The sequence below is a fragment of the Bufo bufo genome, chromosome 8, assembly GCF_905171765.1.
Source record: "Bufo bufo chromosome 8, aBufBuf1.1, whole genome shotgun sequence".
NCBI classification, from domain to species: Eukaryota; Metazoa; Chordata; class Amphibia; order Anura; family Bufonidae; genus Bufo; species Bufo bufo.
In genome coordinates, this window is record NC_053396.1 from 92,796,830 (window position 1) to 92,817,236 (window position 20,407).

At 42.7% G+C, this 20,407-nt stretch overlaps 1 protein-coding gene across 5 annotated transcripts in view; it reads left to right on the top strand.

The window, feature by feature from the left end:
* Positions 1-19,496, top strand: part of DLG3 (discs large MAGUK scaffold protein 3) — a 533,344-nt gene extending 513,848 nt beyond the window's left edge. For all 5 annotated transcript variants that reach the window (XM_040442126.1, XM_040442127.1, XM_040442130.1 and 2 more), the window contains 3 exons: positions 233-324; positions 2,121-3,472; positions 19,473-19,496. In XM_040442126.1, coding sequence (XP_040298060.1) covers positions 233-324; positions 2,121-2,227 — 199 coding nt within the window. In that variant the 3' untranslated portion in view covers positions 2,228-3,472; positions 19,473-19,496. The remainder of the gene's footprint in view (positions 1-232; positions 325-2,120; positions 3,473-19,472) is intronic.
* Positions 19,497-20,407: the final 911 nt, after the last annotated feature.

Below are 20,407 nucleotides of genomic sequence, written 5' to 3' on the forward strand. Positions count from 1 at the left end.
TATGATTAGCTGAGTCGCCATGTAGAGGCTCATAACTCCAGAAATTTCACCCGAAAGCCTAACTTTTTGTGAGTAGTGTATATTTCAGGTACAGGAACAGGTCAAATTGTTCACTTATATAGGTTTGGATGAGCTTCTCTTTTCTAGAAGTTTTGGTTCTGGTTTTATAACTTTCGCATTTTATAAAAAGCAAAGTCAATGCCACAGTTTCACTTGTTCCGTTTTTTATTAGGGAAATGAATCGGAGGCAGACATTCGAACAAGCTCACAAAATGTTTGATAAAGCTACCAAACTGGAGCAAGAGTTTGGGGAGTTTTTCACAGGTAATGTTAAATGCATTTCTCTTTCGTAATGTGTACTTACATATTAGATGAATGACATCTGAATCAATTGATTTAAGTAGGATCAGCTGAGCATCCACTGTATATGGGGTATCCCAACTGTCCCCCAACTGCAAATATCATGGAAAATAATTGCTCATGTTGAATTTTATTGTGCCTAATCCTTTGTTCTTGAGTGTGCATGAGGCTGGTAAAGAGGAATAGCTTTTAACTGATAGCTGTGTAAGGAGCAGGGTCACCTTTAGGCCACCCTATTGTTGCAAAAATTGGTATATGATCATTACACCTGTGAAGGTAGGTGTAAAGTGTCAACATTTGTTTTACTCAATGTTCTTTACATTCTGGTGCAATGAAGCTTGGCAAACTTCCTCCAATTTTTTGTTTAGTGGTAATAAAGGCACATCTTTGAAAAACATTACTGTAAAAGAGCCACTTTCACTAAATTTTAAGGGTTCCATTTTTGCAATTAAAAAAAATTGCAAAAAGAAAATGTCCCCCATATGTCTGGTATTGCCGCGTCCGTAACAACATGCGCTACATAAATATTATATGTAAATTATCCCCTACGGTGAACGTAAAACAAAAAAGCCAGAATTGCTAACTTTATTCTTTGTTGCCACCGAAAAAACGTAAGAATGAGCAGTCAAAAAGCGTAATTTATTCCAAAATGATACCAATGAAAACTTCAAGTCATCCCCCAAAAATCAAGCCCTCACAACTCCACAGAAAGAAGAAAAAAAAAAAGAAAAAATCTATGGGTCTTGGGATGTGGTGATGCGAAAAGATTTTCTTCTTTTAAAGATAGAAAAAAGGGGGTTTATTGCACAAAAGTCATAAAACATAAAAAAAATTATGTATTTGGTATCCCTGTAATCGTACTGTTACTACTGGGGGAAGAAAAGTTACAATTACTAGTAATATTTTATTTTTTATTTTTTCACAACTGACAGCAGTCTTTTTTTTTTTATCCAACTTTTTCTTGATTGTGTTGTTTTGTTTTATATTTATTTTTTTATTTTTTTTGTGTGGAGTTTTTTCCAGTTTTATTCCTTCAGGTGGTAGCTTTCCTGGTGCTGTCATGGGTGTGAGAAAATCCACTTATCGGCTAGAAATCTTCTGTTCATGTATTTGGCATGTATAGCTATTGTCAATCAAAGCTGGCGCTTCATTGTGTACAGTTTGACTAGGAAAGACACTTACCTAATTATAGGTGCTTTGTTTGTAGCACTGGGGGTCTCGTCATCTGTGGAACAGGAGTGTGACTTCCCAGCCATCATGTGCACTTCAGCACTCAGCAGTTATGGTTATGTGCCACATAATGGGTGTCACACTTCTGGTCCATGGGGGTTCTGATTGAATTTTCTAAGGGCATGCAATCAGGGCAAGAAATTTTTATGCTCTTCTCAATCAGCGTCACTGAAGATAGTGATTGACCGTAGTGGTCACATGCTGTATACCTGCACGTCAACACTGTAGTATACAAACGAGCAGCAGCAGGAGGGTTGGACCGGCGACACAGAACAGTGCCTGAGAAGGATTTAAGTGCAGCATTTCTTTTTTTATTGTACATCTTTCGGGGGCTTGTTCAAGATTTTGAATTATTTTGACAAACCCTTTATTGACCTTATTCAAGCCACCACTATGTTATAACACTGGTACTTTAAAACCTAATGTAGTAAAGAGGTCCATGGGGGGGGGGGATGCATTCAAATGCAATCTGTGGTTCTGCAGTGTCTACTTTTATTGTTAAACTCTTTATTTTAATCTCTCCTTTGCAGCCATTGTACAGGGTGAGTCATTGGAAGACATTTATAACAAGATCAAGCAGATAATTGAGGATCATTCTGGACATCACATTTGGGTGCCATCTCCTGAAAAACTCTAAATATTCAACTGAACTGCTGTTATCTGTCTACAACTCTCCGCTACCCATACCCCCAGAGAAATGGAGTGGGGTTCAATGTGCGTCTGCCATCAAACACAGAAAAATGTCCCCTCAGAGCCCATTGGACTCCACTGGTTTTTGGAATCTGCAACCTGGGTGTAGCTTCATTGACCCTTTGGGGTTTTTTATGTGGTCAGCAAGGAAATCCTGTCCTTACTTGACTGGGACAAGAACAGACTTAAACACTTAGGCTATAAAATGCAAAAAAAAGGGAAAAGATCTTAAGAGGCCATGTCCTCCCGTCTCCATATCACCCACCCTTTTCCTAAAAGCCCCCATCCCTGCTGGATTGGAAGAAGGCATATTTATATACATATATATATACTGTGTGTGTGTGTGTGTGTGTGTATATATAATTTATATATGATTATATATATATATTATATATATTTTGGCTGTGATGGGATATTTGTCCCTGCTATTCTATTGTTTGTAATGATTTTTTTAAAGTTCTCTTTTTCTGTGATGGACAGAGCTTTAGGCTCTGTTACGGTACTATATGGCCTACTCACCATGGCTGCAAGTCATAGGTCTGGGTAAAAGGTACTGGTACATCTATATGTGGTTGATCCAGCCAGCACCAAATATACAGGAGTTCAGCGCAGGCTATAGCTGCCTTTTTGCAGCTTGTCCAGATTGCAAGTTTCTCCTAATGCACATTCTTGTTACTCTCACCTCATAGAAGACTGACAGTGCGCATTAAGATGAGTTTTATAATCAAAATCAAGTAGTCTTTCATCCATAACGCGACATAACATATGATTTAACTGACATGAGCCAAATGAAAGCATCTAAAAGGAAGTGATTGTACTATTGTAGAAGAAACTTCTCTGACAAGCTATGAGCAGATGGTACTTTATCATGACTAGTGTCTCCTGTCTGCAGCCTTTCTTGGTGCAGTGTTGTGCCATAGGCCTTTGTGTACAGGTCCTCAATATGGCTCTACGTTTGTTTTAAGATTGGAGAGCTGTAGATTTTTGGGAGTTCACCCCTGGGGTTTTGCACGTGTTATTACTAAGGTGTGCATGGAATCGCTTCCTCCTTGCTGACCTATTGATGAATCTGAGGGCCAATGTTTGTGACTCTGTTCCAGGACTTTTGTTGCTTATCTGTGCTCAAAATTAGCCAGTTGTGGAGAAGGGAATGTGAGAAAGGAGTCTGAGTTTGCATGAGAATGTGTGGTGTGTTTTTTTTATATTTTATTTATTTTTTATTAAAGGGGTTCTGCACTTTGTTTAAACTGATCTATCCTCTGGATAGATCATCAGCTTCTGATCGGCAGGGGTCTAACACCAGGAACCCCCGCTGATCAGCTGTTTAAGAATGCAGCGGCGCGGCCTTCTCACTGTTTACCGCTGGCCCAGTGACGTCACGACTAGTATCAACTGGCCTGGGCGGGGCTAAGCTCCGTTCACTTGAATGGAGCTTAGCCCCGCCCAGGCAAGTTGATACTAGTCGTGACGTCACTGGGCCAGCGGTAAACAGTGAGAAGGCCGCAGTGCTCCTGGAGTGCCGCTGCCTTCTCAAACAGCTGATCGGGGGGAGGGGGTCCCGGGTGTCGGATCCCCGTCGATCAGAAGCTGATCTATCCAGAGGATAGATTAGTTTAAACAAAGTGCAGAACCCCCTTTTAAGGCTGTTGTCACTGTGTGAGGCCTCCTGCACATGAACGTGTGCAGCCCGTTGCCGTATTGCAGACCGCATTTGCGGATCAGCAATACTCGGGCACCATTCAGGGGGCTTTCCGCATCACTGATGTGGACCCTTTCACTTCAATGTGTCTGCAAATCCGGAGATACGGAATGGAAGCACGGAACTGAAACCCACAAAAGCACTACTGAGTGCTTCCGTGGGGTTTCGTCCCGTACTTCCGTTCTGCAAAAAGACAGAACATGTCTTATGTTTTTGTGGAACAGGCGGATCGCGGACCCATTAAAGTGAATGGTCGGTGTTCGTGCATTGCGGCCTGCAAAATGCACGTTTGTGTGCAGGAGGGCTAACTAACTTTTTTTCATGGTAACTTCCATTTTTAAATTGACGGGTATTAAGTCCACTTTTTTACATTTACATCACAATAGGTTCATTTGTTATTCTAAATCACAATTTGGCCAATGGAAATAAATCTGAATACTTGTGAGCCTGGAAAAGAAGGGTGCAGATGGGGTTTACTTCAACTGTTGCTGAGAAATCTACACTTCTTAATTTACAGATTCTCCTGTTTCCCATCATGCCAGCTTTGCTGCACTAAAAGCGAACATGTCTCCATGAAACTGCAGTGCAATCTGCAGGCAGCATGCTATAGAGCGGGAGGAGCTGAGCAAGTTTATATATAGTTTTGTGGGAAAAGATTCCATGTAACTTGTAATTTATTCATTCAAACCTGATCTTTTTATGCTAAGGAGTCATGCGGGTGGTCCTCCTCTGTGACTGGTGACCTGCTCTGTATGTTTAGTCGTGCAGAGTCAGCTGTCAATTTCTTAGTGGCACCACCCAAATGACTCCATCGCATAAAAATGGCACAGGTTTAAATATATAGTTTTGTGGGAAAAGATTCAGTGAAACGTATTTATACATCAATCTGCTCAGCTCTTCCTGCTCTATAAAGAACATGCCACATTGAACTGCATTTTTATCGTGACTGCTTTCCTTTAAAAAAAAAAAAAGTTAAATCAAATTATTTGGGGTTTGGTTAAAGCCCTGTGCAGTAGACATCAGTCAGTTTTGGGAGTAAGACAGTTGCTTGTAGGTTTGCTGCAGGCAGCACATCACTAGGTTTTGCGGTATTGTTTCTGTGGGTACAGTGTTACTTGCATGTTAAGGCTCAGTGTCAGGGTATTCAGCAAGTTTTCTTGACCTTTATTTGAAAATTACATGTCCGTTGACGAGAAAGGATATTTAGGTTTGTGTTTTTTTTTGTTTTTTTAACACTAAAAATTGTGCTGTCCCTAGTTACATATTTGGTGTGAACATTGCTGTACGTGATGAGCTGCTTAAACTCTGAAGTGGTGAGCCAAAAATTTCTTAAGCTCAGTGTGAAAATTAAACGCTCAGGGTCCCTTTTCCATGTGATGGAGAGCGCGGTCTCTTCTGCTGACTTGGAACAGACACTGCAGGACTCGAACAGCACTGACTTCTCCTTTGTCCTCCTTTGTTGGAGGTACTGGTGCGCTGTAAACCAGCTGGCCTTTCTGGTTTGTCCTGCACTATCCAGTGGTTGAAGTTTGGGGTCATTCACTCCTAGGGCTATATATTATTTGTTAATGAATGATGATGTTGGGTTAATCATGGTGGGTAAAGGACAACGGAAGATGAAGCTTTGAGGTGGGGGAAGCAAGCAAAATGTCTGATATGGGATGCTCCCCAGCTGCTGAATTGGAGATTTGCAAAGCTTTTCCTTTCCTGTTTTAATCCACGTTTATTTAAATATTGCCACCTGCTTGTTATCCAACAGCATGAATGGGTTGTGAAGAAGGTATGTCATGGTACTATTTGTATAATGGGATTTTAAATGGCAAGTGGGGTGGCTGGTACCAATGTGTGATACAGCCTTTTATATAAATATATATATATATATCTTTGTCCCTGCCTCTCCCCTCCCTAATGTAATTTACAGCAAAGCAGAAAATGATATGGAATCTGATTGTTTTAAGAGATGCTGATAAACCCAGGAGGCACATATATTTTTTAATAAACGAAGTTGCAATGAATTTTGACTCCCAATTTTTTTTTTTTTATGTGAATCATTCTCATATTACTGTCACATTAGTTTGCGGCAACACTTTTTCTAAGGCCACTCTCGCATGGTCACCATTTTGCATCAGTATTTTGTCAGTAAACTTAAACTGGGAAAGGGTCCAAAACAGAAAAAAAAATGCATATCTTTTCATTGTACTTTTTCTATAGGTGTCACGCTGTTTGGCCTACAAATACTAATATAAAAATGGTGTGAAAGTGGCCTTAGTTTGAGGTTAATGCAGCAGAAAATACAAATGTGTTTTTAAGGGGAGTCTGTCACTGCAAATTCAAAAATAAAACTCTAGAGTATTCCAAACAAAACTTTTATCTGATTTTTGATTTCTTGCTCCCTTGTAAAACTTCTATTAATTCATATGCAAATTATTTTAAGAGCCCATCGGGTGGTCCGGTCGTTAACAATGCCCAGGCACTCCCAATTAAATGAAGCCCAGCCCCTGAATGAGGACCTGCTGCTCCCCTCAGCACTGATTTGACCCCCCACTCCTCCCTCTAGATGCAAAATCAAGTAAATTAGTTGGGCCGATTTCAGGGCTGGTTGAAATCTTGCGCAAGTAGTGCATTGAGCTGAGCTTTGCACCTGACAAGGATTCAACTAGTGGCTTGATGACTTAGAGACCACTGGAAGGATTCAGTGCTGAGGAGGAGTTGGCTACGTTCATTTGAGAGTGCCTGGGCACCATTAGCAATGGTGGAACCGCCCCTTGGGCTGTTTTAAAGTAATTTGCCTATGAATTAATACCGGGGCTCAGAATATATAAAAAAAAGAATTGAGGTGTTTTTGGGATAATGTACTTGTCAACTGCAGGGCACCAGGACCAGTTTAATTTGTGAATTTGCAAGGACAGTCCTTTTACCTACATCTGGTACAGTTGTGTGTTGAATAAAGATGCATGGGGTCTTACTGTATATGTATTCCTTTACAGGTGGAAATAAAATAGTGGCATGGTCCATCCTGTATTGGGGAGGTATTCTCCCTTAGCTGCAATGCACCTATAAGAGCATCACGCAGCAGTACATGGAGGACATCTTTTTCAATTGCTGACCATTTAATACGAAAAGAACTATGCTGTCCCAGTAGTGTCGGGTCGTTTAAAATTGGCTTCTACTATATCTGATTAAAGAGAATTGGGTTGCACATTAGTATGTACTACAACCATTACAGTAGACCATTGCTTTCTACCTGAAGTCCAGCTGTCTCCATCACAGTTGCTTTCTTTTGAAACTAGCTCTGATTATGTAAATTGTCTTCCAGAATTGAGGAGAAAAGTTGTGGACTGACTGATCTCTTTGATACTTTGAATATGTTCACACGTGACATACTCAGATATTTGGGACTGTTTCTGCAATAAGCGCATGGATTTCTGTGAATTGCATTCAGATGATTGTGACAGCCACAGAAAATTCTGCAACAAAGCTGTAGAGTTTGAATTTACACGAAAGACGCATTTACACGCACTGACTGACCAGGTAGTTATCAGTAACCCTTCTCTTCAGAGCAGGAGAGAGCTGCAGCTTATCAGTTCCCCTGTTTGGGTATTCGATGGCTACCTCAGTCACTCGTTCCCATACAGATTCATTGTTTCCATGCATCAAAACACTGTATATTCAGCACAATCACCTGCGCATAAACAATGATGTATGTGTCAACAAACTGAATTCACCTGATGAATAAGGCCCCTTGCAGACGAGCGTGTCCGGATGCGTCCCGGGTGCATTGCGGCAAACCCGTGCGAGTAGGTACGCAATTGCAGTCAGTTTTGACTGCGATTGTGTTCCGTTCAGTTTTTATCACGCGGGTGCAATGCATTTTGCACGCGCGTGATAGAAAACTGAATGTGGTACCCAGACCCGAACTTCTTCACTGAAGTTCAGGTTTGGGCTTGGTGTTGTGTAGATGTAATTATTTTCCCTTATAACATGGTTATAAGGGAAAATAATAGCATTATTTAATACAGAATGCATAGTAGAAGGTCAATTAAGGGTTATAAATAAATAATTGAAACTGCCTCCTGCAATTGATCGCGTAGTTGCCGGTCTCCTGTTCTTTTTTCAGGACCTGTCAAATGACCCGTGGTGACGTCACTGAGCTCGCTCATCACATGGTCCATCACCACGGTGATGGACCATGTGATGTGACATCACCACAGGTCCTTTAGCCGGCAGCTCATGATTAAAGAAGTAAGAAGAGATCGCCAACTATGTGATCAAGAGGAGGAGGCGAGTTAATTTTTATTTTTTAACCCTCAATTGACCTTCTACTAAGCATTCTGTATTAAAGAATGCTATTATTTTCCCTTATAACCATGTTATAAGGGAAAATAATACAGTGAATAGACTGTCATCTTAGCAACCATGTGTGAAAATCACACCGCATCCGCACTTGCTTGCGATTTTAACGCAGCCCCATTAACTTCTATGGGGCCTGCGTTTCGTGGAAAACGCACAATATAGAGCATGCTGCGATTTTCACACAATGCACAAGTGATGCGTGAAAATCACCACTCATGTGCACAGCCCCATAGAAATGAATGGGTCCGGATTCAGTGCGTGTGCAATGCGTTCACCTCGGAAAACTCGCCCGTGTGAGAGGGGCCTAAGCGTTTGCTTGTTCATTGAGTGACTGGTGACACCTTTACATGGGCCAATTAGTATGAATGCTCTTTCCTAACATTTGTTCCCAATGATCAACCCGATAAGTCCCATTTAACCCCTTAGGGACCTGGCTCATTTTCACCTTAAGGACCAGGCCATTTTTTGCAAATCTGACCAGTGTCACTTAACTTTAAAACTCTTTGACTTATGCAAGCCATTCTGAGATTGTTTTTTAGTCACATATTGTACTTCATGACACTGGTAAAATAGAGTAAAATTTTTTTTTTATATATTTTTAAAAAAATACCAAATTGACCCAAAATTTTAAAAATTTCCAAGTTTCAATTTCTCTACTTCTAGAATACGTAGTAATGCCTACAAAAATAGTTATTACTTTACATTCCCCATATGTCTACTTCATGTTTGGATCATTTTGGGAATGATATATTTTATTTTTTTGGGGACATTACAAGGCTTAGAAGTTTAAAAGCAAATCTTGAAATTTTTCTTAAATTTTGAAAAACCCACTTTTAACCACCTCCGGACCGCTGTACGCACAGACGCGTCCTGGAGGTGGTTGATTCATTCCGAGTGGACGCGCCGGCGCGTCCTCTCGCGAGACACGAGATTTCCTGTGAACGCGCGCACACAGGCGCGCGCGTTCACAGGATCGGAAGCTAATGGAGTGGTTTTCCAGCCTGCCAGCGGCGATCGTTCGCTGGCAGGCTGGAGATGTGATTTTTTTTTAACCCCTAACAGGTATATTAGACGCTGTTTTGATAACAGCGTCTAATATACCTGCTACCTGGTCCCCTTTGTTTGGATCGACACAGGTAGCTCAGTAATATGTTGCACCAAGCACCACTACACTACACTCCCCCCCCCCCCCCCCCCCCTGTCACTTATTAACCCCTTATTCACCCTTGATCACCCCATATAGACTCCCTGATCACCCCCCTGTCATTGATTACCCCCCTGTCATTGATTACCCCCCTGTAAAGCTCTATTCAGACGTCCGCATGATTTTTACGGATCCACTGATGGATGGATCGGATCCGCAAAACGCATACGGACGTCTGAATGGAGCCTTACAGGGGCGTGATCAATGACTGTGGTGATCACCCCATATAGACTCCCTGATCACCCTCCTGTCATTGATTACCCCCCTCTCATTGATCACCCCCCTGTAAAGCTCTATTCAGATGTCCGCATGATTTTTACGGATCCACTGATAGATGGATCGGATCCGCAAAACGCATACAGGCGTCTCCCTGGAGCCTTCCAGGGGGGGTGATCACCCCATATAGACTCCCTGATCACCCCCCCTGTCATTGATCACCCCCCCCTGTCAGGCTGCATTCAGATGTCCGTATGATTTTTACGGATACATGGATCGGATCCGCAAAACACATACGGACATCTGAATGGAGCCTTATAGGGGGGTGATCAATGACAGGGGGGTGATCACCCCATATAGACTCCCTGATCACCCCCCTGTCATTGATCACCCCCCTGTAAGGCTCCATTCAGACATTTTTTTGGCCCAAGTTAGCGGAAATTAATTTTTTTTTTTTCTTACACAGTCTCATATTCCACTAACTTGTGTCAAAAAATAAAATCTCACATGAACTCACCATACCCCTCACGGAATCCAAATGCGTAAATTTTTTTTGAGATTTATATTCCAGACTTCTTCTCACGCTTTAGGGCCCCTAGAATGCCAGGGCAGTATAAATACCCCACATGTGACCCCATTTCGGAAAGAAGACACCCCAAGGTATTCCGTGAGGCGCATATTGAGTCCATGAAAGATTGAAATTTTTGTCCCAAGTTAGCGGAAAGGGAGACTTTGTGAGAAAAAAAATAAATAAAATCAATTTCCGCTAACTTGTGCCAAAAAAAAAAAAATTCTATGAACTCGCCATGCCCCTCATTGAATACCTTGGGGTGTCTTCTTTCCAAAATGGGGTCACATGTGGGGTATTTATACTGCCCTGGCATTCTAGGGGCCCTAAAGCGTGAGAAGAAGTCTGGGATCCAAATGTCTAAAAATGCCCTCATAAAAGGAATGTGGGCCCCTTTGCGCATCTAGGCTGCAAAAAAGTGTCACACATCTGGTATCGCCGTACTCAGGAGAAGTTGGGCAATGTGTTTTGGAGTGTCATTTTACATATACCCATGCTGGGTGAGATAAATATCTTGGTCAAATGCCAACTTTGTATAAAAAAAGGGAAAAGTTGTTTTTTGCCGAGATATTTCTCTCACCCAGCATGAGTATATGTAAAAAGACACACCAAAACACATTGCCCAACTTCTCCTGAATACGGCGATACCACATGTGTGTCACTTTTTTGCAGCCTAGGTGGGCAAAGGGGCCCACATTCCAAAGAGCACCTTTCGGATTTCACAGGTCATTTACCTACTTACCACACATTAGGGCCCCTGGAAAATGCCAGGGCAGTATAACTACCCCACAAGTGACCCCATTTTGGAAAGAAGACACCCCAAGGTATTCCGTGAGGGGCATGGCGAGTTCCTAGAATTTTATATTTTTTGTCACAAGTTAGCGGAAAATGATTTTTTTATTTTTTTTATTTTTTTCCTTACAAAGTCTCATATTCCACTAACTTGTGACAAAAAATAAAAACTTCCATGAACTCACTATGCCCATCACGAAATACCTGGGGGTGTCTTCTTTCCAAAATGGGGTCACTTGTGGGGTAGTTATACTGCCCTGGCATTCTAGGGGCCCAAATGTGTGGTAAGGAGTTTGAAATCAAATTCTGTAAAAAATGACCTGTGAAATCCGAAAGGTGCTCTTTGGAATGTGGGCCCCTTTGCCCACCTAAGCTGCAAAAAAGTGTCACACATCTGGTATCTCCGTATTCAGGAGAAGTTGGGAAATGTGTTTTGGGGTGTCATTTTACATATACCCATGCTGGGTGAGAGAAATATCTTGGCAAAAGACAACTTTTCCCATTTTTTTTTATACAAAGTTGTCTTTTGCCAAGCTATTTCTCTCACCCAGCATGGGTATATGTAAAATGACACCCCAAAACACATTCCCCAACTTCTCCTGAGTACGGAGATACCACATGTGTGACACTTTTTTGCAGCCTAGGTGGGCAAAGGGGCCCACATTCCAAAGAGCACCTTTCGGATTTCACAGGGCATTTTTTACAGAATTTGATTTCAAACTCCTTACCACACATTTGGGCCCCTAGAATGCCAGGGCAGTATAACTACCCCACAAGTGACCCCATTTTGGAAAGAAGACACCCCCAGGTATTTCGTGATGGGCATAGTGAGTTCATGGAAGTTTTTATTTTTTGTCACAAGTTAGTGGAATATGAGACTTTGTAAGAAAAAAAAAAAAAAATCATCATTTTCCGCTAACTTGTGACAAAAAATAAAAAGTTCTATGAACTCACTATGCCCATCAGCGAATACCTTAGGGTGTCTACTTTCCGAAATGGGGTCATTTGTGGGGTGTTTGTTCACCTCGGTGTTTAGGTCATGTGGTATTTTTATAGAGCAGGTTCTTACGGACACGGCGATGCCTAATATGTCTACTTTTTTTATAATTTTTTTTTACGTTTAACATAAAGCATTTTTGAATCAAAAAAAATCATGTTTTAGTCTGAGACAGTTTTTTTTTTATTTTTTGGGCAATTGTCTCATGTAGGGGCTAATTTTTTTTGCGGGATGAGGTGATGGCTTGATTGGTACTATTTTGGCGTACATACGACTTTTTTTTTTTTTTGATAACTTTTATTACCTTTATTGGGAAGTAAGGTGGGCAAAATTTAAATTTCATCAGTTTTTACTTTTTATGGCGTTCACCATGCGGGGGAAGTAACATGACCGTTTTATAGATCAGGTCGTTACGGACGCGGTGATATCAAACGTGTAGGGAATTTAATATTTTTAATCAGCAATAAATGGTTTTTGTGGGTTTTTTTTTCATTTTTTTTTTTTACCCAGACCCACTTGGTTCTTGAAGATCCAGTGGGTCTGCTGTCTGTATAGTACAGTACAGTACACTATATAGTGTACTGTATTTTCACTTTACAAAGTCTGATCAGACTTCTGCCTTTAGCAGAAGTCTGATCAGCACCATGGACAGCAGGAAGCCTGTGAAGGCGTCGCTGCCACAACAGAGCAGCGGGTGATGGGGAGAGGGGGGGGGCCCTCCTCTCATCGGGGGCTGAAAAGGCACAGCAGCCCCCGATGGGGGAGGGAGGGAGCTCCCTCCCTGTTAACCTCTTCCATACAGCGGTCCCTACACCCTGTGTCCCCAACAGGTTAAATGTGCAATAACTCGCTAATGGTGAATTTAGACAAAACAATGGTCCAGAATATTGGGAACTACAGTCGGGTCCATAAATATTGGGACATCGACACAATTCTAACATTTTTGGCTCTATACACCACCACAATGGATTTGAAATGAAACAAACAAGATGTGTTTTAACTGCAGATGGTCAGCTTTAATTTGAGGGTATTTACATCCAAATCAGGTGAACGGTGTAGGAATTACAACAGTTTGCATATGTGCCTCCCACTTGTTAAGGAACCAAAATTTATTGGACAAAATAATAATCCTAAATCAAACTTTCACTTTTTTAATACTTGGTTGAAAATCCTTTGCAGTCAATTACAGCCTTAAAGGGGTATTCTCATCTTGCTATTTGAGCCTCCCCTGCAGCAGCTCTGCATTTCACTTCCTGCTTTCCAAGCTTCTCAGGCTGGGCGGGCTTAGGCAGTTCAAGTGAAGGCCAGCCACGCCTCCTTATGACATCACTCAGAGCTCAGTCCTTGCGTGCTCGTTCATGAGGAATGTATCACTCATCACTCTGGCAGCCTGCTGTCTATGTGAAGCAGCATCTGCTGTTCAATCCTCCTTTTCTTACACAGTAAAAGGTCACTGTCCTCCCCCACAAGCAAAGGTTTCAGCTCTGCTACATCTGTCTATTCCCCTCTCCCAGCCAGCAATATGGCTTTGTACATATAGTTCTACTGCCCTGCTGTATGTCATAGATTGAAACCTACCCACTTATACTAGTATAGTAAGCTGCTACATCAGCATACACATTAGGGTACTTTCACACTTGCAGCACGCCGGATCCCACAGGCTGTTTATCCTGTCGGATCCGTTGTGCGCTATTTCACCGTGCCCGCCGGACGCCGCTCCGTCCCCATTGACTATAATGGGGATGGGGTCAGAGCTCCGGCGCTGCACGGCAGTGTGCGGTGAAAGGCCGCCGGACTAAAAGTACTGCATGCCCGACTTTCTAGTCCGGCTGCTTTCGCCGTGCAGCGCCGGAGCTCTGACCCCTTCCCCATTATAGTCAATGGGGACGGAGCGGCGTCCGGCGAGCACGGCGAAATAGCGCACGACAGGATCCGGCGTGCTGCAAGTGTGAAAGTACCCTAACTGCAGCATTTTCACACAGCAGAGCTGTGTATGTCGATGTAGTGCTTTACTTTAGTTATTGGGGTATATTTCTGTTTCTGTCTACTATATACAGCAGGGCAATGTATGTAGCTAGACAGCCACATTGCTGGTGGGGGAGGGGAATAGACTATGTAGTAGTGCAGTGTATCAAGCGGTTCAGTCGCATTGCCTCAGTCAGCCTCCATATGCCTCCAGCAGCCCCCCAGTGCCTCCAGCAGCCCCCAATATGCCTCCATCAGCAACCCCCAGTGCCTCCAATACACCTTCAATACCCCCGCCTGCAACAAGCCCCGCCCCCGCAACAAGCCCCGCCCTCGAGCCCAGCGGTCTGAGAGCATATGGCAGCAGGCACTTACTTGTTTCTTTGCTCTGCCATCACGTCTGTTGTCCCGGCAGCTCCGATCCTCTTCCTAGCTGATGCGGCGTGAATGTTCTAATGCGCATGCGTGGCAGCCGTCGTGCTCGCTCCCGAGCAACAGACCGGCCACCTGGGTGAAACAAAGGTCCTCTCTGCGCAGCCGCGGCCCAGAGATGCGGCAGAGGAGCGGGCCGTATCCATTGGATACAGGCTACAACTGTGGCACTAACATAAACAGAATAATTAGAACATAGGTGAGTTTTTTTTAATGACATTAAATTAGAAAAATGACGGAGGGAATCAGTTGGATCATATGAGATATGATCTTAAAGATGAGAATACCCCTTTAAGTCTGCAACGCATAGACCTCACCAGACGCTGGTTTTCATCCCTGGTGATGCTCTGTAAATGGGGATAAAGTGATGTAGTTGGGTCAAAAGAGTGTCCCTTTTTTTTTTTTTTTTTTATACATTATATCTTTTATACCAATTTTTTCATCTCTTTTTTTTTAATCTACATTATATGAGTTATACCAAATAAAGGTGCTTATTGTACATCTAACCATATCCGGGTCTGTCCACAGCCCAGTGGTTTTAATATCCAGTTGTTTGAGTGCCTGTCCATCAAGCTCTTTTTGTCTTTCAAACCCTATTTATCCTGGTTTGGGTGAACCAGTTGGACAGCAGCACCTCATCCACTACACTAGTTAAGTGAGCCACGTCGACAGTCTGTTTCGTACCATTTTCTCTTGATTGTTGACTTTGACACACATACACCTACCTCCTGGAGAGTGTTCTTGATCTGGCCAACTGTTGTTGTGAAGGATGTTTTCTTCACCAGGGAAAGAATTCTTTAGTCATCCACCACAGTTGTTTTCCGTGGTCTTCTGGGTCTTTTGGTGTCGCTGAGCTCACCAGTGCGTTCCTTCTTTTTAAGAATGTTCCAAACAGTTGTTTTGGCCACGCCTAATGTTTTTGCCATCTCTCTGATGGGTTTGTTGAGTTTTTTCAGCCTAATGATGGCTTGCTTCACTGATAGTGACAGCTCTTTGGATCTCATCTTGAGAGTTGACAGTAACAGATTCCAAATGCAAATAGCACACTTGAAATGAACTCTGGACCTTTTATCTGTTAGTTGTAATTGGGATAATGAGGGAATAACACACAGCTGAGAAGCCAATAGTCCCATTACTTTTGGTCCCTTAACAAGTGGGAAGCAATTCCTACACCGTTCACCTGATTTGGATGTAAATACACTCAAATTAAAGCTGACAGACTACAGTTAAAGCACATCATTTTCGTTTCATTTTAAATCCATTGTGGTGGTGTATAGAGCCAAAAAATTTAGAATTGTCGGTCCCAATATTTATGGACTTGACTGTAACTAAATGTGCTGCCTATCACCCGATGAACGAGAAAAATGCTTGTTAATCAGGTGATCCTGTCGTTCATGCAGGCACATCAATCATCGTTTCTGAGCAGCAGATCGTGTGCCTAAACAGCGATCTGAAATCCAGAAACAATGATTCTTTATGAGAATGAGGGATCACAATAGCGATCCCTCGTTCTCATACTGTGAAGGAGATCGCTGAATGTAAATGCAGTGGTCTCCTTCACTGAGTGAGAAGCCGACTGCCAGGAAGGAACACTTCCTTCACGACAATCGGCCGCTACATCGGCCAGTGTAAACCCGCCTTTAAGGTCTGCACAACATGGTTTGCTGTGTTAAAGGGGTTATCCAACCCCTATAATGCCCCCCAAAATGCCCGGGCACCACATACAGGTTATACTTGCCTCACTCCCCGTCACCCGCGTCGCTCCTGATCGCTGCATCTTCCTGTTGCGCAGATTAAAACATATGGAGCCGGGGGCAGCCAATAGCAGGCCACGACGGGAACGAGCCTCCCGAGCATTGTGGGTGACGCTAGGGAGGCTCGTTCCCGTTGCAAAAAAAACTTGACTAAAGAGTGATAAAAAATCTGTACGTATCCCAAAATGGTACTAAATAAAACTGGAGCGCATCCCACGGAAAGAGAAGCCCTCATATATAATTTAGTAATTTTTACCACATATTGAATGCTTTAACTCTTTCCAGACATAGCCAGTTCTCACATTCCTCACAGCCTAGTTTTGCAAATCTGTCACTTTTTGGTACCTTTTAATGCTTTTATTTATCTAAGTGATTCTGAGATATATTTTTTTATGACGCATCATATTTAATGTTGGTGGAAAATTTGGTTCGATATGTTTTACCTTTTTTATTTGCAGAAAAATCCCAAATTTACGGAAAAAAATTGAATTTTCTTTAGTTGAATTTCTATGCTTTAAGACCGTGATGTCGCATAAAATAGTAAATATACACAACATGCATCATTTTGTAAATGTCTTTTGTATTGTATTTGTATTTTTTACTACGCTAGAAGCCTTTGAATTTTTAACGTTTTCAAGAGCATTTCCAAAACCAACTTTTTGAAGGACCAATTCCATTGTGAAGTGACTTTGTGGAGCTTACATAATAGAAAGCACCCATAAATATATATGATGATAATAATAATAATATTTTTTTTTTTACTATAGGACGCCCTAACTGGGGATAAAAATAAAAAGAGCCAAATTGCTCCACTTTCTTGGCGACTAAACTGAGAAGCATATTTTGGGGGTTATCTTTAGCCATGCAACCCAATAGCCACTACAGCCAATCTAATAAATCTGATGGAGTGCCTGTTATGAACAAAAACCTAGTTGAGAATCTGTAGGTAGTGATTGGAGCAATGTGGGACTCAGGGACATACAAACTGTCTCTATATATGGCATTATATAATGAAAGGAGTGAGTGGACAAGATGTTGATGCAGTATTTTGTAATATTTGCCCTCCTGTATAGGGGCGGGAAGAAATTCTTTGATCAGATGTAAGCATAGGAATAGAGTTAAGCAAAGTTTTGAAAAATTTCATTGGGCTGATTAGTCAAACTTAGTCAAGAAATTTGATTCGTTATTAATTAATTCATCATAAATCGCTATAAATCAGGTATACCTGTACATCGTGGTATATACAGCAGCCCGCGCCTGCTGTATTGAACGGGCTGCTGCATTGAGCCCGCTTCATACGCAGCAGGTGCCATCTGTATCATACAGTGGGCACCCGGCTGCAATGACGGGGATGGCAATCTCGCCGAACCCCGTCATTTAACCCCTCAGATTAACAGAGTGCGGCTTCTGTGAGGTTAGGGTACTTTCACACTAGCGTTAAATTTTTCCGGTATTGAGTTCCGTCCTATTAGGTTTATCCCAATGCATTCTGAATGGAAAGCAATCCGTTCAGTATGCATCAGGATGTCTTCAGTTCAGTCACTTTTACGGTATTTGGCCGGAGAAAATACTGCAGCATGCTGAAGTATTTTCTCCAGCCATAATTGCCAAATCCGGCATTAATTTCCACTGAAATGTATTAATGCCAGATCCGGTACAAAGTGTTCCGGAAAACTGCATCCGGCTTTCCGGTCTGCGCATGCGCAGACCTTTAAAAATGTGAAAAGTATAAACACCGGATCCATTTTTCAAGATGACACCGGAGAGATGGATCTGGTATTTTGATGCATTTGTTAGACGGATCCGGAAACAAATGGTATCTGTTTGCACACGGATTTCCGGATCCGGCAAAAGGAACTGCCTGCCGGATTCCTCTAACGCTAGTGTGAAAGTACCCTGAGGCCGAAGGATGCACTTCTCTTTGCCTTTCAATTGTAGCTCCCGCAGTGAAACCGCTTTTGAAGCATCTCATGGCTGCCATGGTAACCTCCCTGCTGCAAGTCACAGCACAGCAACGAGCCCGACAATGCTATTGATCCTAATAGATCTCTATTAGGGAGAATAGGACAAGGGATCGAAAGATCCCAGGTCCTAGCCCCCTAAGGGGGTTAAAAGTTGTCACTGTAAAAGTAAAAAAAAAAAAAAAAAGTTTAAATCACCCCTTTCCCAGTTTTAAATATAAATATATAAAAAATAAGAAAGACATATTAGATATTGCCTTGTTCAAGTTTTTTTGCGATTTTTTTTTTTTTTAAATTTATTTTCCCCCCCCCCCCAACATAGGTCTATAGACCAAAATATAAAAAAAGTTATCGCTGTCAGAAAATGGTGATGCAAAGAAAATTTTGATTTTTTTTTTCATTTTTTTTTTTTTTTTGTATTGCCGTATTCGTATTTAGCCGCAGAATAAGGATGTTATGTCAAAACATTGGCAGAATTTTTATTTCCCATTTTCCAATAACATGCATGGTAAATTGAATGGTGCTCTTAATGATTTCCATATTTCAAGTGTAAAATCGAAAACTTTACAAATACATATGATAAACTGGATATTTTGCTTTAAACATGTATTCGTTAATACCAGATGGGCCAAACATGGTGGATGGATCAAACATGGCTACTGGATTATTGCCTAAGGTCTCATGCACACGACCGTTGTGTGTTTTGGGGTCTGCAAATTGTGGATCCGCAAAACACAGATGGCGTCTGTGTGCGTTCTGCAATTTGCGGATCGTTGTGGACAGCCATTGATTTAACTGCCTATTCTTGTCCGCAAAACGGACAAGAATAGGACAGGTTTTTGTTTTTTTTGCGGGCCACGGAACGGAGCAACGGATGCGGACAGCACACGGAGTGCTGTCTGCATCTTTTGCAGCCCCATTGTAGTGAATGGGTCCGCATCCAAGATGCAAAAACTGGCTCGGATGCGGACCAAAACAACGGTCGTGTGCATGAGACCTAAGGGACAGAAGCCTGAAAACTACACTGCTCAAAAAAATAAAGGGAGCACAAAAATAACACATCCTAGATCTGAATTAATTAAATATTCTTCTGTGCTGACAACAAAATCACACAAAAATAAAAAAAGGAAATCAAATTTTTTAACCCATGGAGGTCTGGATTTGGAGTCACACTCAAAATTAAAGTGGAAAAAAACACACTACAGGCTGATCTAACTTTGATGTAATGTCCTTAAAACAAGTCAAAATGAGGCGTGTGTGTGTGTGTGTGTGTCTCCCCCCCCCCCCCCCCCCGTCCCTCCCTCTCCACATGCCTGTATGACCTCCCTACAATGCCTGTGCATGCTCCTGATGAGGTGGCGGACGGTCTCCTGAGGGATCTCCTCTCAGACCTGGACTAAAGCATCAGCCAACTCCTGGACAGTCTGTGGTGCAACGTGACGTTGGTGGATAGAGTGAGACATGATGTCCCAGATGTGCTCAATTGGATTCAGGTCTGGGGAACGGGCGGGCCAGTCCATAGCATCAATGCCTTCGTCTTGCAGGAACTGCTGACACACTCCAGCCACATGAGGTCTAGCATTGTCTTGCATTAGGAGGAACCCAGGGCCAACCGCACCAGCATATGGTCTCACAAGGGGTCTGAGGATCTCATCTCGGTACCTAATGGCAGTCAGGCTACTCTGGCGAGCACATGGAGGGCTGTGCGGCCCTCCAAAGAAATGCCACCCTACACCATTACTGACCTAATGCCAAACCGGTCATGCTGGAGGATGTTGCAGGCAGCAGAACGTTCTCCACGGCGTCTCCAGACTCTGTCACATCTGTCACATGTGCTCAGTGTGAACCTGCTTTCATCTGTGAAGAGCACAGGGCACCAGTGGCGAATTTGCCAATCTTGGTGTTCTCTGGCAAATGCCAAACGTCCTGCACGGTGTTGGGCTGTAAGCACAACCCCCACCTGTGGACGTCGGGCCCTCATGGAGTCTGTTTCTGACCGTTTGAGCAGACACATGCACATTTGTGGCCTGCTGAAGGTCATTTTGCAGGGCTCTGGCAGTGCTCCTCCTGTTCCTCCTTGCACAAAGGCGGAGGTAGCGGTCCTGCTGCTGGGTTGTTGCCCTCCTACGGCCTCCTCCACGTCTCCTGATGTACTGGCCTGTCTCCTGGTAGCGCCTCCATGCTCT